At 36.4% G+C, this 25,834-nt stretch overlaps 1 protein-coding gene across 1 annotated transcript in view; it reads right to left on the bottom strand.

Annotated features, from left to right (window-relative positions):
* The window catches only part of LOC311621290 (transmembrane protease serine 11D-like), a gene marked incomplete at both ends in the record, with an annotated part of 50,495 nt that overhangs the window by 10,779 nt on the left and 13,882 nt on the right, over window positions 1-25,834 (bottom strand). The window contains 6 exons of the mRNA XM_084881208.1: window positions 2,102-2,279; window positions 4,849-4,887; window positions 7,844-8,001; window positions 9,835-9,902; window positions 18,067-18,185; window positions 19,802-19,923. Of these exons, the coding sequence (XP_084737334.1) occupies window positions 2,102-2,279; window positions 4,849-4,887; window positions 7,844-8,001; window positions 9,835-9,902; window positions 18,067-18,185; window positions 19,802-19,923 (684 nt within the window). The remainder of the gene's footprint in view (window positions 1-2,101; window positions 2,280-4,848; window positions 4,888-7,843; window positions 8,002-9,834; window positions 9,903-18,066; window positions 18,186-19,801; window positions 19,924-25,834) is intronic.

Genomic DNA, 25,834 nt, shown 5'->3' with positions numbered 1-25,834 from the left:
GGGGGAGTGAATGGAAGGAATTGTGGAGACAAACTTCCCCAAATGTTCCAAGCCTTTAAAATAATGGTTTTCTTTGGTTACCATTGGTGATACTTATAACTGTGGCTTTCATTATAATTGTGGCTTTCATTTATAACTGTGGCCTTTATTTAGCGTTTGGTGATTGGATCTGAATACAGCTTAGAATCCTGCACTCTTTCTATTGTATTCTTGATTACTCTAAGAGCTTGCTGCTAAGTCCAGGTATTTGCATTTCTGGTTCCTAAACTCTGGGGTGATCGAAGTCAATTAGTGCCATTCCTTTCAAGTGGCAATGCAGATTGAAATGTTTTTGTTAATTTTGTTGCTTGTATTTTCTGGTATATTGCAATATATGTGCTGATCTAAATCAGAAATTTGGTTACTCCTGATATCAGAAAGTTTTGCTATCAGAAATTTCAAATGTATTTACTGTGTAAAAAATATATATTGAGTCATAATATAAGAAAATTTCAGAATAATTTGGGTTTTCCTAAAACATTTGTTCAGAATACATGTACTAATCATTTTAAATGTTACTTCCTCTTAACTTAATAAACGCTTTTGAAACAGGCATTGTAATTTGAGGCAGTACCATCAAATCTGTAAAGGACTTCTTAAATTAGTGAAGATTTTATAGAATTCCAGTAGGCATGGAGGTTTGGAAGGAATATTAACATTTTATAGAGAATAATCAGATTGAGCAACTGCTCTGAGGTGGGAAAATGTAAGCAGAGTCCGGGGGCAGAGAGTAAGGTAATGTGGTTGGAGCTTAAGCTTTCTCATGCTTTGAGAAATAAATCTGAATTACTAAAATTGGAGTGCTTTGGGGTGTGGTAAGGAGGATGGATTTGAGACGGGGGTTTTTGAAAGAGAATAGATATGGTTAGAGACACATAAGTTCAGATCATCATCACTTTCTAAATGAGCTTTTTGAATTTAATTTTTTTCACAATGTTTGTGTCTAGGATAGCCTAATGATAAGGTAGGTCTGAATCTAGAAGGTTTTAGTCACACTAAAGTCTAAAGTTCTTCTATTATGAGCAGTAGGGCTTTTTCCTTTATGTCAGTAGAATAATTTTACGTATCCTACTATCCACTGGCAGCTTCTTACTCTAATTATGTTAACAATAATAACAACAACAATAGCCTGTATTCACATCATTGAAGAATTCTCTATAACTTGTTTAAATTAATTTATTTATGTTAGTCCATTGTAGTTGGTCATTACCTTTGTGTTAGAACTTAGGCTCCCTTGAAGAAGGGGCAGTGTTTGTTTAATTAGCTTCTAAAGTAGAAGCTAATTAAACAAACTGTTAGTGGCATAGGCAGTTTGAGATCAGCCATCAGTCTGTTGAGTAGGTTACCAGATATTATGTGCAATTTTTTTGCAACAATCTATTGTGCTAACATTTAACATGTTTTCATTAGCATATTTAATCCTCTCAATAAAACTAAGACATAGGTAACAGTATTTCCTTATTTGCTCTTAATTTGAAAAAGAATAAAAATAAAAACAAGGCTTGTGGAGGATCAATAAATTTCCTAAATTTTGTAGCTAAGATAAAAATTAAACATCCTCTATAATAAAAGCCTAATATGCAAAGTGACCAAATGGAGGAATGACTGGCAGAACAACTGGTTGCTATGATGCATACTGACCACCAGAGGGCAGACGCTCAATGCAGGAGCTTCCCTCAGCTTGCAGGCCTCAGGCCAGCCAAGGTGGGCACTACCCTCCACCCCCATCTCTCCACCAGTCATGCCACAGATTGGCCCTAATCACAGCCAGGTCTAGAACCTACCCGTGCATGAATTTTGTGCACTGGACCTCTAGTTCTGACATATAAATCTTTCTATTTACCATGATGATATACAATTACCTGAAATACAGGAATAAATCAGCTAGCTGAAGGTGAAAAAAATATTTTTGCTATCACGAATAGGAAGAAAATACTGAATTTTTTTGCATTGAATTAATCCTGACTCAATCTAATCATGTTCAGTCCTTAGGGTATAGGTGGAGTCCTCATGTATATGTCTCTCCTAGTTGTTCCAGATGGATAGGTAGCTGTGGTCTCACCTTCTGAAGCAGTGAGCTGCTGTCAGGATCCATGTGTTACTGATCAGGACGCCGCCACAGTGGTGCACGCCATTCAGCTGTAGACTGACTTGCCATGGCCAGTCTCCTTCCTCAGCCTTTGTGCCTCCCATGACTCTCTCTTCAGACAATGATATCAGGTTCGGATGGGCCCCGCATTCTAATGAGAAAAGGGCATTAGTGTTCTGGGAATATCATGATTCATTTACTTTTGGGAGATGTTGCAAGAGTTCATCATTTATAACTTTTATGTATTCTGTCTTTTATCTATTCCCTCCCATAACATGATAGCCTTTCTAAAAGCATGATCAATATGCTATAGTTTTAGAGTACTTATATAACTACTGTTGCTTCTAAACTAAATTTTAAAGAACATTTCTGAAGTTAATTGGTGTGTCGCTTCAAATTCTGAAATAGCTTCAGAGTTCTCTAGAATTCCTCATGAGCTGGGGTTGGTTATGATAGGAACGGTTGGGTTCCCTAGGAAATTTCTATCTTCTCGGTAGCCTCACTACTCAGACTATTGTCTGTCACCTGCAGTATGGGTATCTCTGGGAACTATTAAAGATGTCGGTGCTGTGTGGAAACAACCTAAGTTTTTGTCCGTGGATGAATAGATTAAGAAAATGTAATGTTCACACACACACACACACACACACACACACACACACACACAATGGAATAATTGTATAATATTTAGCCTTAAAAAGAAAAACATTTTGTCATTTGCAACAACATTAATGAACCTAGAATGTGTTGCGTTAAGGGCAATGAGCCAGACAAAAACAACTAACTGCATGGTATCAGAAAGTTATTGTCAGGGGCTGAGGGGGACTGGGCAGAGCTGGGTGGGAGTGGGTGGGGGGGGGAAGGGGATGATAAGGAAAGTTTGGTGAAAGGGCACAGACATTTAGCTATAAGGTGAATATAGTCTGAGGATCTAATGTAACAGTGATTACAGTTGATAATACTGTATTGTATAATAGAAATTTTCTAAGAGAGTAGATCTTAAATGTTTCACAAAAAAAGGTGGGGGAGGGGTATATATATGAGGTGATGGATGTGTTAATTAACCACATAGGGGAATCTTTGCACTATATATATAAACTGGACAACTTAATGTTTTGGACAATTTCAGTTTGCAATTTTATTTGTTAATTATACCTCAAAGCTGAAAAAGGAAAAAAATAGTTACTCTCAGATCCACACTAGGGAACAAATCAGAAGCTACATTTCCCCTTTACTTTGTTGAGGAATAACTGATCAATGTAATTGTATATTTAAAGTGTACAATGTGATGAGCTGATATACATGCACATTATTGAATAACAAAGAAGATCCAGATAACACAGCCCTCACCTCACAAACTAGTAGTTAACTGTTTCCTGAGTGTGTGGTGAGAATGCTTACTATCCTGTCATTCTAAAGAATATTTTGTGGATTTAGAGTAATTTCTTTTGAAGTTTCTTTTCAAGTAATTCCTTGAAAGTTGTTCAGAGTATATCTTAAACATTGGCTTTTCTGTAGAATTGTAAATTATGTTGGGCAACACCATTATGGATTCTCTTAACTACCAGAATAGTTAAGAGATCACCACACACACCCAAACAAGGCTTATTTAAGCATGTTCAGCTGACACTAATATAACATAACATTGAATATGAATTGTAATTGACAAAATATAAGAATTTTAAAAAATAATGAAATAAATAAAAATCTTAAGAGAGCCCATGATCACTGTAATGGCCAAAACTAAAATGGGCTGAGGTTGGCCAGTCACTCAGTTCCTCTCAATTTCCATTTTCATGACTTACTTCCTCTTGTTTATTACTAAGAAATTAGAGGTAAATCAACACTACAAACTTCTATTGCTGGACCAGCTCTAAGGCAGTGATACTGGTTTAATATGACAGCCATCCAAAGGCTTTTTTTTTGTAACAGACTTCTCAGATAGAAAAGGGCTAGACTTTGATTAAGAATATACATGGAACATATATTCCTTGGTTGTACCTTCAACCAAACCCTATAGAAATTTATGTAAGTACATTTTCACAAAAATGAAGAACCATGCATTAAATATATAATAAAGTTAGACAACACTCACAGTAGCATTATCTTATAACATCACTTAAGTATCTGAAATAGGCTAGTTATTACGGTATATTAAACTACTTTCTGACTACATTTTATCCTCAGAGAACTGATGTTTTCTAGTGATTAGATTTTAGCTATCCTAGCCAGAGAGTATACAGAATGACAATGGAAAGTAGTGACTTTCTTTAGGCTATCAACATAAAACAGGCAACACATTTTTATAATTTTTTAAAAAAATTTATACTTTATAATTAACATAATTCCACAACAAAACACACTATTCTGGTAGTTAAGAGAAGCCATAATGATGTTGCCCAACATAATTTACAATTCTACAGAAATGCCATCATAGGGTCAGGGCAGGAAAAGCTACCCAAAGCTGCCAAGAAATTTTTCACGAGGTCACACTTGTTACAGAATGGGAGGAATGCCACTGCTACCACTTCTTTCCTCAAGGAGGGGGAAACCTGAATCACCAATGGATTCAGCAGTGACTTATCTCAACAACATCCCACGTGAGTGAACTAAGAATAAAGATATCACCTCAATAGACACTGTCTTGGCAAAGTGCACAAATGACCACCTACTTTGTATATTCTAGTAAATCATATTTACAAAATAATTTTAAAAGTTACCTTTATTGAACATATTTACTGCTTCTTGGTCATCAAGAGCTGGTGTCAAGAACAAAAAAGACCAAGATTAATACATTAAGGACTGTATATAATTTTATTATAATTTCTTAAAGGGTAACCCTCAGACAACCATCATTAAAAACACTTGGGCAGCTGCTAAGATACAGATTCCCATTCTCATTTAGTAATGACATCACTTCCACCAATGGCTAGACATCTGAAATGGCCTTTGAACTATTTCTTTCTTATAATTTTCACATCTTACTGGTTTCCACATTTTGTACCTTTTAGCTTCTAATTTTTCTTTCAATTAGCCCCATTCTCTCCATCCTTTTGGCTATTACATTAGTTCATGCTTTCATCATCTGACACCTATACTTTTTTAAAATATATATATATATATATTATTGATTTTTTACAGAGAGGAAGGGAGAGAGATAGAGAGTTAGAAACATCGATGAGAGACAAACATCGATCAGCTGCATCCTATACATTCCCCACTGGGGATGTGCCTGCAACCAAGATACATGCCCTTGATCAGAATTGAACCTGGGACCCTTGAGTCTGCAGGCTGATGCTTCATCCACTGAGCCAAACCAGCTAGGGTGACACCTATTCTCTTAAAATAATCTTCAAATTGGGTTCCTTTGCACTTTGCATGCCTCCATCTCTATTTTACCAGGCTGAGTTTTCTAAAAATGTATATCAGGTCATATCCTTCTCTGATGGAAATCAGCTTTGTATTTCCTATGATCTAGTAAATCTAAACTCAGACGGGTTATCATGATCTCTAAATCCAATCTATGCCAATTTATCTGCTGCCAGAAGTTTCACAGGGCTTTGGTATCACATCTGCTGTGTAGTGTCAGAAGAGCTAAAAAAATCCTTTTAGAGGCAAGAAATAAAAAGAGCTGACCATTGCTTTTCCTCTTTTGAACAAGAGAGACTTGACTTCAAATCTTAACTCCCCTACATGTTGACTCACTGACCCTGGGCAATTATCTAGCTTTTCTGAGTGTTAACAATAAAAGCATAAGATATGATTGTTGTGAGGGTTAAACAAACTACAGTGTCTGGGTGTCGGCCAGTCATAATGGACATGACCAGCCATAGAATTGGAGCAGTGTCCTGGAGGTCTGTTCTGTGCCAAGGATTAACTCTTTACTTGCTGGCAGAGGAGATGGGGGTCCAGGGTAGAACTGGGAGGACTTGGAGGGGCTGGGGAGAAAACTTTGTGGTCCTGTTGCAATGATTGTTTACCAACAGATTTCAAATTGCTTTTCTCTCTGTTGGTTAACAATGAGATTAAATAGTCCGGTGTGGGAGCCAGCAAAAATCCTTTAATCTTTTATTTATTTATTTTTTAATATTTTATTGATTTTTTACAGAGAGGAAGAGAGTTAGAAACATCGATAAGAGAGAATCATCTATTAGCTGCCTCTTACACACCCCCTACTGGGGATGTGCCAAGGTACATGCCCTTGACTGGAATTGAACCTGGTCAAGGTACATGCCCTTGGCTGGAATCAAACCTGGGACCCTTCAGTCTGCAGGCCAATGCTCTATCCACTGAGCCAAACCGGTTTCGGCAAAATCCTTTAATATTGAGATTATTGTGAGGGTATCATGGTTTACTAAACATGTTATAAGACAAAGTTGGAGGAGTGCCCTTAAATTTTATGCATATATTAAGTAATTCCTTTCTTTTAGTCATGCAACAATATTAATGGAGTATTTATTATACTAATACTGAGTAGTAGAAGGACAGTAGTATCAACAAGGCAGACTGGTTCTTGCCTTTAGGAAGCTTACAGAAGAGGATGAAGACAAACAATATAAAAATCATATAAATAATTTTGTAGTTTTCTTTGAAATAAATGCTATGAAGGTAAATGAAAGAATCTGTGACAAGGGTAGGGTAGGCAATTGAGTAATGGAAGTTAGAAAAGGCTTGCATTAGAAAGTAATGATTCTGATGAGATCTCAGGGGTGATCTAGGGAGTGTTATAACAAATGGAAACAATGTGTGCAAAGGTCCTGAAGCAGGAAGAGAGGAGCTTGGCAGTTGGGGAAAATGAGTGTGGCCAGAATGAGCATGAGAGTGGTATAATACGAGGCTGGAGGGGTAAGTATGAACCAAATCATGCAGTGCTTTAGATGAGGTGGCAATATCCTTTATTGTCTAAACCAGGACACTTAGGGGGCAATAATTATTATGGTTCTTGGGACAACTGGCATGAACTGAGACTGTCCTGGGCAAATCAGAAAATATGGTATTCCACTTAAAGGAGGGTGTGTGTTATGGAAAGGTGTGCGCGTGCGTGCGTGTGTGTGTGTGTGTGTGTGTGTGTTGTGGGAAGCTGTGGGAGGCTTGTAAGCAGAATCATATTTGTATTGTAAAACATTGCCTTAATAAATTTGTGAAAAATAGTTTGGAAGGGGCCAAGAAAAATATATAAGGAAGCAATATGAAGGCTGGTGTAGAAGTTCAAATGAGAGATGATGTTGGTTTGAACCAGAGAGGTAGCAATTAGGATGGAAGAAAATAGACATAGATTCAAGAAAGATAATTTTCAGAGAGAATATAGGGATATTCTTAAACTCCTTCTTTATTCTACAAGTATTTACTAGAAATCTTACAGCCGCATGCTCTGTTCTGAGTGGGGATCATTAAATTGGTCTCTGACTTTGAGAAGCTACTTACCATTCCTGTAACATACATACATACACCTGACAACATTCCTCATAAGGAGTATTGAAAGGAAAAATTAATAAAGATATTTTAGTAAATGAAATTTACTATATGAATTCTAAATTATTTAAACTTTAGAATGTTTGATATCAGAGGGCTACATATTGTACCTAGCTTTATAATATATGGTTTTCACAAAGTTTAATTCCAAGGGGAAATAAGGCCAGTTTCTCATTAATTTAAAACATGGGTTAGTTACATTGAGGGATATATTGAAATAAAATGGTAACAAAAGGTACTTGCCTGATACAACAGTTGAAGGGCTTGTTTCCAAGTTTCCAAACTTATTCAGTATTTGACGTAAAACAGCCTCAATTCTGCTTTTCATTGATGCTGCATTATTATTTCTAGAGAATTTAAATTTCATAACAGTATCTGCCATCACAGCACTGCCTTCTTGCCTGAAAACCATAAAGATATATTTTTTTAAAAAAATGAATAATTATGATAATTTTCTGCCACAGACAGAGAGAATATATTTGCAACTCAGAAAGTGACAAATGATTGGTACCTACTATATATAAATATAGAACTTCTCCAAATCAGTAAGAAAAAGACTAACAAGAGAAAAAATAGAAAATATGTAAATATGCAATTCAAAGGAGAAGGATCCTTAGTAAAAGATAAGCATGTAAATAGATGCTCACACAGGACAGTGTTTTATACTTACTAATTTATTTGATCTTCATAACAACCCTATCAAAGAGTCATGTCACTTCCTCTTGGGAACTGTGAATAAAAACTGGCTTTTCAAGGGTAATCATCTCTTGATGTGTTGGCTTTCTGTACCTCAAATTCTCCGTAAACACACTATATTTTAATTCAGAAGGGGAAGGAGAAAAGTGTGTGTATTTCAGGCAGAGGGAATAGCTTATATAAAGGTCTGAGTTAAGGAGAATGAAGAACTGAAAGAAGTCTAGAGGCGAGTAAAGAACAGAGTGGAAAGTAGTAAAAGATAAGCTCAGAGGTGAAGATGGTAAGAAATCAGATAAAGGAAGGTTTAGTAACCTTTTTAATACATGTATGAATAAAATGTTTCAAGGATATATACACACACACACACACACACACACACACACACATAAATACACACATAGTGTGGATTGAAGGAAAGACAGAAATTAAAAATGACTCATTTTTCTTTCTCAAGCAACTATGTTAAACTTTTGCCATTAATAGAGGTATGCAATACCAGAAGAGTAACATTTGGTGAAGGAGAGATGATAGGTTCAGGTTTGGAAATAGCTTCAGCTGAGGGGAAGGTGAATAAAGGGAGCAAAAATCCAGATAACTCATTCAGTCCTATATATTTGGAGAGCTAGTGGCTAATACAGAGACTGTTTCAAGAAGGTACTAAAGTAAATGTGCACTGAAATGCATTTTGGAAAAATACTTGTTTCATGGATTCTGCCTACTCCTCTAACCCTCATCAATATTTATCTGTCCAGAGCTCTATTTCCATGGCTTCTTATTAAGTGACTCTACAGAGAATAAGAAAAATTAATTTTCTTATGGTATTAGTATTTGAGAAAAAACTGAGTCATCTTTCTTTCAAAGAACTTTTGCATATTACTTAAAGGATTGAGCAATGTAGGCATTTGAGGCATTTGAAGCAGGGTTCGTAAAGCATGACTGTTTTAGTTGTGAATGCTTGTCTTATCACATCATGTACATAGGTACACATTCAATTAAGGCAGGAATGGCAAATAGCTAGCATGCATGCTGCTACTCCCTCTATTATTCATTCATGACAGACATACTTGCATTTGCCACAGCATCTTTTTATATTACAGCATTCCAGGCAAACAAAAACCCAGAGACACTTTAGATGGTGGCTATAGTGTTCTGAACTTGGATGTATAAGGCCAGGACCTTATTACACTGCATAACTCCAGGGGGCCCTGTTTACATAGACTGCATTGTGAAGGGTATCCACTGAATTTATACAACAGGATAGCCCTGTTATTGTACCTGCACCCAAATCTCTCTCCACCCCTTTCTCTTTTTCCTACCCAAAATTAAATGTAGTTATCTATATTAGTAGATAAATAGGTTGTATCTGACATGTTTAACTTTTGTTTTGGCATTTTTTTTAAACTGCTTATGATGCTATTGTCATAACATGCACTGAATTCTGTGAAAGTTTCATTCATTATTCCTGCTGTGAATAAAAAAAGTCAAATGGGCTAATTTGCACCCAAGCTTCCATATTTTTTTGGTATTGTTCCACTCACCTCAGTTTGACAACATGAGCTCGGATGAATTGATTTCTTAAATCTGATTCTTTGAATGTTGTAATAATCTGTAGAAATAAAGGGGGGAAACCCTATGTAATTACAGTTCTTCTCCTTAGTCCTTGCTCCCAACCTCATAGCATGAGACTTGGGTAAATGAGATGTAGGGACTTGAGTAACTAGCTCAGCTCAGTTTAGTTCCATTATATTTCAGAACACATGGGGTTGATTTAGACAGGTTACATAAACGTTTGATGCAGGCCCATTTCTTCATTTATTGCACAAAGATGATAGTGGATAGGATGCGTCTTCACCAGAAGCTATTCTAAACACACTGGATGCTTTACTCAACGAGAGCCTGTGTTATGTGATTTGGTGACTCTTCCTAGGGGGTGGAGGGTGGGGCAGGAACCAAGCCAACATTAGGGAATTCCACTGATACAATTTACATTGTGTAATTCTTTTAACAACAATTTTTAAAAGGACAAAACCAGATTAAAATGGTAGCAATGGGGATCTTGAAGAGAAGGGGAGAAAGAAGCAAAGGGTGGTCTTCTCCTTGATAATGCTGATTAATGCGTAAGCATCAGAGGTATTTTTAGCATAAGTTGGTAATTTCCTGACCTTCCCTTAGCTGTCTCCCCGAATCATTGCTCAGTCCCAGCAAGAATGGCCCTCTTGAAGTTTAGCTTTACAGTGAACTAGGAGTGGTTCTAGGACTGGAACAGTCCCCCCAAATTGCAAGGTCAGATATAGTAAGGTTTTGTAATTGAGAGTGGATTCCATTCCTTTATACTGTAAAGTTGCACCAAAGTGGAGTTGGATATGAAAAGATGAAGGTAGGAAAATAGAATAGCATGCTGAACGCTACAGTAAGCCAGAATTTTGACGCCAATTCTTGTAAGTGTAAAGTTTATGCAATCTCTATTACACCATCTTGTATTTCCTTTTTCAATATTCATTCCTATAGGCAGATAGCAAATCAACCAGCTGTTTGACAAAATGATAACAAAATTTTTCTAGAGAGTTCTTGAACATTTTTAAGAATGAGACTAGTATTTTATCAGTTAGCTTGTTGAAGGGGATGGAAAACCTCCCAGGAGGAGTGAATGGAACATGCAAAGTTCTGCAGTGGGAACAAATAGGTTGTGTTTAAAGAATAAAAGAAGGCCAGTGTAAGCATACAGCATAAAGAGCAAAGGGGCTAGGGTGGTAGGAAGGGCCAGACCTTGCAGCATTATCTTAAATAATGGGAAGTCACTGACATTTTTTTAAGTAAGCAGAAAATATAATCAGACTTTCAATTTGAGAACTGTATCTCTTGGCTGCATATGGATAATCAATTTTAGGGAAGAAGTAATGCCAATTAGTTATGGTCCTATTTTAGTACTCCAGAGTAGAAGTGATGGCTTGGATTGGTGTGGTGTTAGCACAGAAGGAGAGATATGAATGGTTTTGAGGGAAATAATGGGGGATAAAACCTATAAGAATTGGTAATGAATTTGATATTTGGAATGACAGAGAACAGTATGTCAAGGATGAATTCTAAGTTTTTGGTTTGAAAAACTGAATAAATGACATTATCATTAATGGGGACAGGATCATTAGAAGAAGGTTAGGATGGCGTGAAAAGATCATAGATTTGGTTTTGGGACATAATATGTTTGATATATTTTTTTAAAAAAAAGTCAAGTAGAGATATCAAACTGGCAAATGGGTGAAAGGTCTGAAGTACAAAAGAAAAGTCTGGGCTGGAGGTAGAGTGAGTCACTAGTATATACATTTTGGTTGAAGTAGATCATGTAGAGACAGAAAACAGTATGAGAAGAGAGGAGGGACTAGGCCAGAGCCTTGGGGAAGTCAACATTAAATGGCCGTGTTGAGGAGCATGAGTCTTTAAAGGACATAGAGGAGTGGCCAGAAAGATAGAATAAGAAAAACAGGTGAATGTGTGGCACAATTATCTCTCATGGAAATCACAAAATCTTAGACTTTTTGATTTAGAAAGTACTATAAAAATCATCTAGCCCCAACAAATTTATTTTACTTATGAGTAAACAGAACTAGAAAAGCGAAGTAAATTGCTTAATGTAACAAACAGAAGGTTCCAGGACTAGTTCACTGCTCACTAATATAACAATGTTGTCTATGGGATAAGGATAATGAGGGTGCTGATGTTACCATTGGGAAATTATATGATTCTTGGATTTGTGGTCAGGAGACCTTGGTTTAAATTCTGGTTCTACAGCTTTCCAGTTGAATGGGCTTTGATGTTTCTTAATCTTGCAACTTTTGCTTACCAGCCTATAAAAATGGTTTATTAATTCATATGGCTGTTATGAGTTGAAGATTAGATAATATATGTCAAAGTGCCATGTAAACTATAAAGCACTATTTTAAAGTTTTATTCATATTATGTTTTAAGTGTTTTATGTATTTTTAAAGAAGGATAAATATATGATTACCAAAATCATACATCAAGAGAATTTCACAGGAGATCTTGCTTTGACAAGTGTTTAAATAAGATTCTAAAACCATAGTACTCTAAGTAGTTTGGTACTGTGAGGCAAGATTAATCAGTGGTAGGGAGTGGAATACAGAAAAAATAAAAGGAAGAATTTAGTGTATGACAAAGGTAGTAGGACAAATAAATAAATTGCACTATTTAACATATAATATATATAATACATTTAGTAACATATAGTTTTGGTACTACTACCTAGCTATTTCTCGGGGGAAAAAACTGTATTTCTATCTTATTATAAAATAAATTCCAGATGAATCAAAGATAAAATTACAAAACTGAAATAATTGAAGTACAAAAAGGAAAAGTGAGTGAACATGTTAGAATATTTGGAGTGGAGAAGGACATTTTTAACTTGGTATAAAAGTAAGAAACCATAACAAGAATTGCTAATTTTGGCTACATAAAAATACTGAGTCTATTGGACATAAAAACCCTACATATAAACAAGGTTGAAAGTCAAATCCCATATCAGGAAAATATATGCAACATGAATAATAGACAAAATCTTAGACTTTTTGAATTAGAATATTAATATTCTAATAAAATCCCCCTTCTCCAGATTATCTAAAAAAGAAAAATGCTCCATGAATAATATAATGGTCATGCTCATGATCAGGAAATTAAAAAATAAAATAATAAAAAATGAGTTATTAATATATGAAGGCAGATTAAATCATACTGGTCATCAAAGAAATGCAAATCAAAATAATGACAAAAGAGTTTGACTTATTGGCCACAATGAAAAAGATTTACAGTGCCTAGCATTAATGCTGTAGGGAAATTAGCACACTTATGTGTACTTATATACCACTGGTGAGAATGTAAACTGGGGCCCCCTGGAGTGCAATCTAGAAATTAAGATAAATGTTTAAAATACATAAACTACACTCTATTGGTATAAAAAGGTGCTTGAATAAACACATACATGGGGAAAACAAGGAAATAGAAGAATTTTAATTCTTCAAATATTCAAAGCATAACTCTCCACTCCTTTATTCTTAGTGTGTGGACTGTACATAATATTTTCCTTCTGAAGAGTATAATGTGAAAAAAAGGAAGGAGTAACTTTAGTGTAGAGACTTGACAAATTCTACTTCAGCCAGATGATCAAGGCCAACAGTGAAAAATCGTGTTGCTAATATGCACTCCCTTCATATGATGTAATAAAAATGACTCTTCCTCTGTGGTCTTCATCCCCCAAACCCATAATCCTTGCTTAATCATGAGGGGGAAAAAACTCTGAAAAACCTCACTGGTGGGATATTCTATAAAATACCTGGTCAGTACTTCTCAAAGCTGGCAAGGTTAGAAAAAGGAAGGAAAATCTGAGGAATTGTCCTAGTTTACAAGAGCCTAAGTAGTATTCTCGATGGGATTTGGGAACAGAACAGAACAGAAAAGTACATTAAGTAAAAACAAAGGAAATTGAATAAAATAAGGATCTTGGTTAATAACAATGTATTAATTGTAACAAATATATATTTTATGTCAGTGGTAATCATAGAGGAAGCTGGGTGTGATGTATAAGACAACTACATATTATATTTATAACTTTTCTATAAATCTAAAATGCTTCTACAATAAAATCTTTAGTAAAAACAAAGAAAACATTTAAAAAATCTCTAGAAAAATGTTTTCAAATGCATAGATCCCATATTCTGATAACTCTATGTCTGGGACTATATCCCTAAAATAGAATCATGCAAATGTGTAATGATGTGTGAACAGGGTGGTCATCCAGATGTTGAATATAATATTGAAAAACTGGGAACAATTTAAAACCACTCAATAAAGGACTGGATATATAAAATACTAGAGGCCTAATGCACGAAATCTGTACGAGGGGCTCAGCTCTCACACCCGAGGTGGCTTGCCTCAGCCCTCGCAGCCTCGGCTTCATCTGGAAGGTCATCCAGAAGGTCATTCGGCTTTCCAATTTAATTAGCATAATATGCTTTTATTATTATAGATTATATATCTACACACTATAACACTGCTTAGTTATTTAATAAAATGGTACATTTCTAAATTTATTGATATTTAATTCTATAACATAATTTTGAGGTAAAAGAAGATAAATTAGCATGTATAGTCTGATTCCACTAACAGATAATTATGTGTCTTGGCATGTATCATGTATGCAATTTGCATAGAAAGGTACCTGGAGCCTCAATATCTTAATAGTAGATATATATGAGTAGGAGATTTTATGCATGTTTCTTATTTCTTTATGTCTTGAATACTCTGAATTTTCTACATATTTGTATATTATCTTTATAACAAGAGATAGTACTAAAAATACTTTGATTTTGATAACAAGATATATATATATATTAGAAGCCTGGTGCATGAGATTTGTGCACAGGGTGGGGGTCCTTCAGCCTGGCTTGTACCTTCTTCAATCCAGGACCCCTAGGTGGATGTCAGATTGCCTGCAGGAACAGGCCTAAACCAGCAGTCTGACATCCCTCTCACAATCTAGGACTGCTGGCTCCTAACTGCTTGCCTGCCTGCCAGCCTGATCACTCTTAACCACCTCTGCCTGCAGGCCTGACCATCCCCTAACTGACCTCCTCTGCCTATCTGATCGCCCCTAACCACCTCTGCCTCGGCCCTGCCACCGTGGCTTTGTCTGGAAGATGTCCAGTCTAATTAGCATATTACCCTTTTATTAGTATAGATTATGATTTACTTTAAAAACATTTTTTGAGAATAAGAATAACAAGCTTGAATTAGGAAATAATTAATAATTTTATATTAATAATGTTTAATAATTTTTTTGTCATTGGGAAATGGGTTCTTAAGACTTATTGAGTATCTTCCAAATGTTCTTGTAGGGCTTATAAAAAGAAATTAATGTAAGTTTCTAGTTTTTAAATTGTTGAACATATGTTTTCCTTTATTATGCCATTTCTCTTCAAATTAGCCTTTTGCAATTTTACATATGCTCTACTAAGGATGAGCTGAGCTAACCTATGGTCTGTCTGTCATGGACTGAGTGACCTCTTGAGGGCTGAGGACCTCTAGCATCTTACTGTAATGACAAATAATGGAGTTCCATTCCATATGATGAAGCTGGGAGTCTACTCAAAACCCACCTTGCAGTTTGCTTCCTTCATTGAGCTAAGGGCACAGCTGAAGCATTTCAAGATATCTTTGTATGGGTGTAAAAACTTCATTATGAGCAACTGGTCTCCTGAGATTTATATCCATAGTAGCATCTTCAATAAATTTAGGAATGTCCATTGGCTCAAAGTCCAAGTAATGGGATCTCATGATATAAATGATATAACTAAATATTTCTGTTGCTTTTTTTTCATACAGATTGGGAGGAGAGCTGCTGAGATAGAAGTTTCATCTGCATTGCCATATTTTCTGTAATGTTCCAAAATTCAAGCTCCTGACTGTTGGATCTTTTCTGGACCACTGTTATGGCCTTCTAAATAGTCTTAGTATACAGGCTCTTCTCTTCATAATCTAATTTTTACTTTTCTGAATACAAATCTGTTGTTTTCATCTGCACTCTCCAACTAAAGATTTTTGCCTATAAAATAAAATCCAAAGTTGTTAGCTAAGTATCGATACCTTCTTCCCTCTATGCCTTGGCTTATGTTTGACTGTAGTGCGACTTACTCATCTTTATAGACAACCTGAGATGTCATCTTTATAAGAAGTCACCTCTGGCCAAAATCGGTTTGGCTCAATGGATAGAGCATCAGCTTGTGGACTGAAAGGTCCTGGGTTCGATTCCAGTCAAGGGCATGTACCTTGGTTGTGGAAACACCCCCAGTAGGGGATGTGCAAGAGGCAGCTGATCGATGATTCTCTTTCATCCATGTTTCTCTCTATCCCTCTCTCTTTCTTTCTGTAAAAAAAAAAAATTAATAAAATATTTTTTTTTAAAAAAAGAAGTCACTTCTGATCTCCATGACTGAATGTAATTTATCCTCTCACCACAAATTTAGGTTTGCCTTGCTTCCATGTCACGTACCCATTATATATCCTGTATCATAAGTATTTTTAGATTTGTTTAAGCTTCCATGTTAGACTTAGCTCCACAAGGGCAGGGTCCATTTTTGTATGTTCACAATGTTTGGCAGGATTGATGTTTAATAAATCTTTATGGTAGGAACAGGAGGTTCCCATTCCTGACATAATAAACTAATGTTCTCAATGTTAATCCTACATCTACCTTCTGAAATAGAGAATTTCTTCCCAGATCATTCTAATTCTGATATTTTTTCTGATCTCATTAAACATTGTAGTATACCTAATGTTCCTTGCTCTAATTCCATGCTCACCAAACAGTTGTCTCATAACTTGGCCCTCAAGTTTGCCTCCGTGGGAAAAAAATGTGTTAAACAAGAGGATGATTCAGTCCCTCAGCCATGATAATTTTTTGTTGTTGTTTTATTTTTAAATTTTTTAAATTAAATTATTATCTGTGTACATATACCATTGCCCCCCCCCCCACATATGCCCTCCCTCCCCAGAGTTTTGTGTCCATTGGTTGTACTTATATGCATGTATACAAGTCCTTCGGCTGATCTCTTATCTCCCCCAGATCTCCCTAAACTCCCTGCTGTAATTTGACAGTCTGCTTGTTGCTTTTCTGTCTCTATATCGATCTTTTGGTTCATCAGTTTATAATGTTAGAAACACCAATCAGAAAGAATATATGCACCCCTATGTTCATAGCAGCACAATTTAAATAGCTAGGATTTGGAAACAGCCTAGGTGCCCACCAGCAGATGAGTGGATCAAAAACTATGGTACATCTACACAATGGAATACTATGCTGCCATAAAAAAAAGAAATTCTCATCATTTGCAGCAGCCTGGATGGAACTGGAGAACATCAAGCCATGATAACTTTTATTGGGGGTTTACTCAGTGGTTCCCAAAATGTGGTCCTTGGGTCACTAGCATCAGCATCACCTGAGAACTTGTTAGAAATACAAATTGTTGGACCCACTCCAGATGTACTGAATCAGAAACTCTGACATTAGGGCCCAGAAATCTGTGTTTTAATAATCCTGCCAGGTGATTTTGTTACATGATCAAGTTTTAGAACCATTGGATTAATTTATATTCTCAGGACTTTTTAGAAAGATAAGGGTTAAGTAAGCAACTCTGAGACTGGACAACTCTGACTCTGCAGGGTTGAAGGCCAAGCCCTGTCTGTGGTAATAAAGAAAAGCTCTGGGTCCACTGGTGAGGTTTTCTGGTCGGCAGCCTGGGGCTTCTTAAATTGAAAATCCAAGTTTGCTTTGTATAGTTTCTATGTCTATCATTGAACCAAAGTATAATATTGACCAAACTATGTTATTCTTAATATGCACCTATCACCTATGTGTGTGTTTAGTTGAATAAGAAAAAAGGAATAAGGCAAAAGGGTTTAACTGAGAAGAGCCTAATAAATTCTCAATTTGCACAAATAATGGACTTATAGTCCTTGAAGAAGTCATAATCATATAAATGTGTATTTAATTAGACCCTTCTAACACTTTTCACTCATGACTTAAGAAATGTGGATAATAATCAGTATACTAGCAGATTAACTTAGAAAAAGCAAAAACACATCTTTTACCTTTGAAGAGAGAAAAATATGTACAGCACCTATCAATTGCAAATGTATTAGAAAGTAATAGATTCATTATCATATTTTTTATGATAGAATAAAGAACAGAGATAATATTAACTTACCGCAGATTCAATTCTTCCAGTTAAATTTCTATACTCTTGTGTAGCTGGTGAATTTAACTTATCATTATATTTAACATTTGGGATTTCAAAGCTGCTAGAGTAAAAATAAGACTTTTTATCTGTAAAATAAAGAAAAAGCACATTACTAAGTACTTTAATCTTTATTTTATTCAGGACTATGAGAGGATATATTACATAATTTTTAAAAAATTGCTTCTATTAAATGAAAGAATACTTTAAACTTAATATAAATGTATTTATAATAGTAAAACTAGAGGCCAGGTGCATGAATTTGTGCACAGGTGGAGTCCCTCGGTCTGGCCAGTGATTGGGGACAATTGGTATTGGTTGGCTGACCAGGAGGAGGGACAGCTGCTACTGAGATTCTGTTTTCATAAGACAGATTATAAATTAACAATAAATTTAATAAAATTACCCCAAATTTTAGGATTGAAATTTAAGGTTATTTTATTTTGTTTTGTTTAAAGTATTACAAATAGTAGTACATATGTCTCCTTTTTTTCCCATTGACCTCCCCAGACCTCCCCTACCGACCAGCACATGCCCTCTCCCCTGCCCCCACAGTGTCTTGCGTCCATGGGTTATGCTTATATGCATGCATACAAGTACTTTGGTTGATATCTCAATCCCCCCAACACTCCCTTGCCTTTCCACTGTAGTTTGACAGTCTATCCGATGCTTCTTTGCCTCTGGATTTATTTTTGAAACTTAAGGTTCTTTAGAACATTTGTTTTTACAATCTTTAATAATAAAGCATAATATGCTAATTATACCAGACGTCCTTCTGGACGTCCTTCCCTCCAGACAAAGCTGCAGTGGGCGGGGGCTGAGGCCGAGGCAGCAGAGGCCCCCAGCTGCAGCGGAGGGTGGGGCCTCAAGCCAAGGCTCTTGCATGAATTTCATGCTTTGGGCCTCTCGTTTTATAAGATTATTAAATGAAAAGAGAAATCATAGTATTAATAAAAAACAAAATAGGCAAATTCTAGTATCAGAAAAGTACCAGGAAAATTTTTTTTTCCTTTGACTGGAATACTTTTGCCTGGGTAATAATGTTCTTTAGACTAGAAAAGGCCAAAAGAGAAGATAAAAATATATAGATTGAGGGAAAATACAGAAACAAATACATAGAAGATTATAAACAAAAAATATAATTATCTTATATTAGAAACTAAAAGTGGCAATTAAGGCAGGCCAAAAATTTTTAAATTATTAGTTTCAGGTGTACAGCATAATAGACAGTTATATAATTTACAAAGTGATCCCCCTGATAATTCAAGTACCCACCTGACACCACATTTATTACAGTATGCTGATTATATTCAAGATGCTGAACTTTACATCCCCTTTGACTATTTTGTAACTACCAATTTGCAACCATCAGTTTGTTTTCTGTATCTCTGAGTCTGTTTGTTTGGGTTGCAGGGGGTGTAGCAAGTGCTGTCAAAACAAAGCTTGATGGAGTTCAGGTGCAAGTAATTGAGTAGATTTGAAACTCGCAAGAACATTGTTCATTTATTTCATTCTTTAGGTTCTGCATATAAGTGAAATCATATGGTATTTGTCTTTCACTAAGTTATTTCACTTTGCATTATACACTCTATGTTTGTCCATTTTGTTGCAAATGGTAGTATTTCAAGGAAAGCCAAAATTTTATCTGAAACTATATTTAGTTATTTAGACTAAAAAGTGGCACTTTTAATCTTCTGGTACTTACCAAAAGCTAAAAAGTGGATCAGTAGACCTATCGTCACTGCCAGGACTAACACCACTGCGATAACAACAAAAAGCACCACATATGGATTCAGGAATCTTGAGGTCGATGGCCCCCGTCCTGGCCTTTGAACAAGAGAAAAACATCACAGGCTACTCATTTCCCGCAGAGAAGCTGTTATTTTAGTGCTCATGATCATATTCTGTCTTCTTAAACCTATTTGCTTGCACATGGTTCTATTTATGGAAAAACAAGTGAATCATATATATATATTTAATTTTAAAGAGGAAGGGAGAGAGAAACATCAATGATGAGAGAGAATCATTGGTTGGCTGCCCTGCATGCCCCACAAAGGATCAAGCCTGCAACTCAGGCACTTGCCCTGACTGGGAGTCGAACCATGACCTCCTAGTTCATAGGTTGAAGCTCAACTAGTGAGCCAGGCCAACTGGGCTGAAAACCAAGTGATTTTTTTTTTTTAATGGGAATTTAGTGCTAGAAATAAACCTGACCTGGACAACATTTTCCTTAATGGTTTTCTTTCAAAAAACTTTTTCAGCATATTGTTGACATGTAATCTGCTAGGAGAATAAGGAGTTCTAACCTATGGTTTGCAGTTGTTTTCCCTTCCAGTTGTTGAAATTCCCAAGAACCAAATTGTTCTCTGTTTTTTTGTGTTTTTTTTTTTTTGTTTGTTTGTTTTTAAAATATATTTTATTGATTTTTCAGAAAGGAAGAGAGAGTTAGAAACATCGATGAGAGAGAATCATCGATCAGCTGCCTCTTGCACACCCTCTACTGGGGATGTGCCCGCAACCAAGGTACATGCCCTTGACCGGAATCAAACCTGGGACCTTTCAGTCCACAGGCCCACGTTCTACCCACTGCGCCAAACTGATATCAGCTGTTCTCTGTTTTGCTCTAACCTCTCCCAGGACCCTATGTGGAATCTCCCTCACCTGGGTACCATCCCCAGGATTGTACAGAAAGAGATCATTTTGAATGGGGCAAGGATGGAGGGAATTGGAACAGTAGTATTTTTCACTGAAATATTATCCTTATTATAAAAATAGGGATGTGGCCAGAGGCCAAGAGCTGAGGTCCAGGAGAGAAGCAAGCTCCTGAAATGAATTAGAACTGCACCACCAGCAGAGGATTTGTGTGACTTATTCCTTTTTCTCATGAATTTTTCAACTGCAGTGTAATCCAGTAGTATCTGATATTGCATTAGGCATATAGCCCAGGTACTATCTTTTACACTGCCTCCCTCTTACTGCACACACATACTGGGGAGATCGTCAGAAGAGCTGAGTGTGAATTCCTGTTCTATCTCTTGTTTGATTAGTAATCATATTGTTATTTATCTGAGACATCCTTTACTTGAAAAATGGGAATAATCATACCAGCCTTATAAGGCTGTTTTGAAGATCAGAAAGGTTATGTTAGGTTCTGAAAACTATATAATCTGGTTAAATTGGTTATTCACCAAACTGTGAGCACCTTGAAAGTAAAGATGGTACTCTTGCTTATATTTCTGAAACTTTTGTAGTGTGCCTGGCATGCATAAGGAAATCATAAATATTTATTACTAGAAGCCCCATGCACGAAAATTCATGCTGAAATGGGCCTTCCTATACCTGGCTGCTGGCACGGCCTTTCCACTCCAGCCCAGCCCCAGAGCCACCTCTTTCCACTCTGGCCCTGCCTTCCCACGCTGCCCAGAAGCCCTGAGAGACAGGGGTGGGGCAGAATGCCTGCCTTGTCGCCATGGTGATGATTCAAGCATCCCGCCCAACCTTAGTCACCTGGTGCCTGTGTATGCAAATTACCTCCATCTTTGTTGGGTTAATTTGCATGTCACTCCTGATTGGCTGATGGGTGTGGTGGAGTGATGGTTAATTTGCATGTTTCTCTTTTATTAGGTAAGATATTTGCTGTATGTATTAATACCTGGTCATGTTTCAAATTTTAAGATCTTGACTAAGCTGAAAAGCAGTTACATTTAATCTGATTTTTATTTTTTTTCCATTTGTTTTGCCAACGTTTTGGTCTACATGTGAAGGGAATGCTTGAGGTCAGATATTCCCAAACATTTAGGTTTCACAGCAGGGTTGCCTAGTGGTGTCTGGGCTCTGCCCAACTCACAGACTTATGGGAAGGAACCCCTGGCATTTTGCAATGTACCCCCTGCATATCATATGTTATGACTCTGGGACTAATAACATGTAGAGGTGGACATAGAATTGCCAACTTTCAATTTTAAACACATTAAAAATTGACCATGCCTGCCAGGCCAGTGTGGCTCACCAGTGGAGCATTAACTTATGAATCAGGAAGTTATGGTTTGATTCCAAGTCAGGGCACATGCCTGGGTTTTGGGCTCAATTCCCAGTAGGGGCATGCAGGAGGTAGCTAATTAATGATTCTCATCATGGATATTTCTCTTTCTCCCCCTCTCCCTTCCTCTTTGAAACCAATAAAAAATATATTTTAAAAAAATTGACCGTGCTCAAACATTATCATTTAGTAAAAAAGCATTTAAATATGTAAAAATAGGAAGGACATAATTCAGAATGATAAAAAATATATATATGATGAATAATTAGACATCAGTTTTAGGATGTCTTTTACTCCATCGCTCCTGTTTGTTCATTTTGCTCTACTAGTGAAACTGATGCTCACTAACACTGGTCCAGAGTCCAATGTTTAGGAACCACTAATGGTAATTTCCAAGTTGGAGAAAATTGGCACTTTGATGTTTGTTGACTTTTGATCCTGTTTACTCCTGCTACCTTATGGGGTTTTCCTGCCAATGACAAGTGATCACCAATGCACGTGGTATTTGGCATTTGAGAGTTCAGTGAATATTAGTGGCTGCCCTACAGTAGGAGAGCCAAAAGGAGACAGCATTGGAGACAAGGGTACACCTAAAAACCTAAATAAATTTCAAATCTATTGGACATCCTCCTCAACCAGGGATCAACTACTTCCAGAGGCGAACATGTCAAGTTTTATGGATGTGGAAGTACTGAAAAACAAAGTTTAAGTTGGAGGTCCAAAGCCCAGAAAGCAAAAACATAAAGGCTGGAGTCAGCATATGCTTTAGCTTGGATGAGCCTCCCTTGGGAATGACTATAGAGCCAACTTTGCTTCAGTTGATAGAAAACTTCTTAAATTCAATGACTGAAAAGCATCATGAGACATATGACTAAGTAAAAGAAGGGTGTGGAGCTCAAATTATCTTAATCTCAGAAGCCATAGTTAATTCCATAAGAATGGATTGTTCCACCCTATAGAAAATATCTGAAGAAGTGTCTGCTCTTTTTTTAATGTGATTTATCCCACTTTGTAAGTGGCTGGCTTTAAAGCTTACGACAACACAAACTTAATTGTGGACAATATTCACTTTGTAAACTATTAGGGAAAATGTGTTCCACACACTGTCTGAATTTATAATATATATATTTCAGAGAGGAAGGGGGGGAGAGAGAGAAAAAAAAACAAAACACCATCTATGATGGGAGAAAATCATGATTGGCTGCCTCCTGCATGCCCCCTACTGGGGATTGAGCTGGCAGAATCAAACCTGGAACCATTCAGTCTGCAAGCCAAATCTATCCACTGAGCCACATCAGCTAGGGCCAGAGTCTTAATTTTGACTCACAAAGCAATGGGCCTGGACTGAAGTGGAGTGAGCAAGTTAGGGGTGAGGATACATCAGAAGGAGATAAAGTGAGAAAGGCAGGAGTAGGGTGTCAGCAGGTGAGGGGAGATCATTCAGGGCTTTGTATGTAAGAGCATTGGAGGAGGCGATAAGGGTCAGAATCTAAATATATTTTAAATTTAGACCATGGAAGATTTGCTGATGGTTCACTTATGAGATGTAGAAAAAAGGATCTAGATTGAATCTGATATTTGTTTCTTTACAATCAGTCTTTTAAAATCTTGCAAGGGATTCTTTTATTTTTTATTTTTTATTTAAATCTTAGGTTCTAACCTTCCCCTACCTCATTTGAAATTTATCTGTAGCTTTTGATGATCCTCAGGATGGCATCCAAACCTTTCACATGGCATTTAAAGTCCATCACAGTCACCTCTGGAGCGTTATCTTCTGCCACATACTCATTTGCTCACTCATCCCCAGCCAGACAGCTGGCAAATTCCCATTTTATTCTTAAAATAATTTAAGCATCTTTCGTTTCCCTTCTTATGCTCTCACTGCCCCTTATCTGATCTCATATGCCCAATGAATTTCTCTATTCTAGTCCTTATCCCTTTATGTGGTAAACAATGATTGGACTGCCTGCACCCACATCTAGGCTGTAGCTCGTGAAAGGTAGAGATGCATGGATATGTCCCATCCTTAGCACAATACCCATTTCAAATCCATATTGGGCCTTGTTTATGGAAAAATTGATGAATGAAACTGAAGAGATGAGTTTAAAAATAATTGTCCTATAGTTTGGATGGACTTTAAAAATACAATTGTGTACCATCTATTCTTGTTTGAATACTGACACAGTACAGATAGGAGAATAATGTATTTAGTACTTAACAAATATTTCGCACTGGATTGAGTTTTTCTACATCATTTAACTTAATCCTTGTAAGTAACTCTGGTTTATAGTTAATGAAATGGAGGCTTAGTTACTTAGCTAGTAAGTGACATAGCTGGAATGTGAATCCAGGTCTGTCAAGCTCAAACTGCAAAAAATGTCCACCTAAGATGGGAGGAAGTTTTCTGCTAATTATCACATCATTGTTACTAATTTCTATCACACTTACTACCTTACTCTTGATGCTAAGAGATGGAAAGTTAAAAAATATTTGTTCAAATCTTTTATTAGAGGATTAGAGGCCCAGTGCATGAAATTCCTACACAGGTGGGGTCTCTCCACCTGGCCAGCAATTGGGCTAATCAGGGCCATCTGGCCCAGTCTCCATTAGGGCCAGTGTCTGGGGAGAGACTGCTGGAGAGCTCCAGGGTGTGTCTGGCCCAGTCTCACCGAGTCCCGATTGGCCAAACCCCAGCAGCAAGCTAACCTACTCTGGTGGTCAGTGCACATGACAGTGACCACTCAGACATTAAGCATATTAGGCTTTTATATATATAGATATGCACATACATACATTTTAATATGTCTCTTTACATTATATATTGGAGCACTGGAGTTATGAAAAATATGAAAATGGTTCCAAAGTGAAGGGACAAATTTTATTTTAGTCAGTTTCATTAACTCTAGATGGTTACCACTGGGCAGACAGTAGAGATGATCCAACTCAATGGTTTAATTTTTTGTTTTTAAGTTGAGGAACATTTTAAATAAGGTCTTATTTGGAAGCTCAATAATGAACAGAAGAAAATAGAGTAGCTTTTCTGTTTGAATTTGAGATGGGAGAAAATGACTCTCACTAAGTCAGTCCAATATTTTTATTTATTTCTAAATTTTTTGTTGTTGATAAACTTGATGCCAAACTGAATTGATGTCAACTCAGTTTATCAACTTGTTAAGCTTGGGTACACTGTACAAGGAAAGAGACACAGGATTCGCTAGGATCACAAGACTGGATAGTGGCAGAGTCAGTGCTACAGGTTTAATATTTCTTGAATATATTTGTTTTATTAAATTATACATTCTGAAAATTGGGCTCATATGGAAGGTAAGAATTCTATCCTTTGTAACATACAGCTTAGGCAATATAGTCAATAATATCTTATAACTTTGTAAGATGTAACATGGGTACTAGACTTATTGGTGTGATCACTTTGTAAGTTATATAAATGTCGAATCCCTATGTTGTACCCCTGAAACTAATATAATATTGTATGTCAACTGTAATTGGAAAAAAAAAATAATCCTGACCTTGAGTCACAAGCATGCAACCCTGTATGCGTGTGTACCTTTGGAATACACTACACGACATTTTAAATATTCAATGGTTTATTTTCATTTTATTTTTTATCCTGGGAAGCATATAAATAAGCTTATATTACTTGAGAATATAAATCTCTTTATAATTCCTGAGTATTCAGAG

The sequence above is a fragment of the Pipistrellus hanaki genome (assembly GCF_964339955.1).
Source record: "Pipistrellus hanaki genome assembly, chromosome: 1".
In the NCBI taxonomy this organism is placed as follows: Eukaryota; Metazoa; Chordata; class Mammalia; order Chiroptera; family Vespertilionidae; genus Pipistrellus; species Pipistrellus hanaki.
Note: the sequence above shows the minus strand (reverse complement) of the source record. Positions and strands in the feature narration are given on the sequence as shown.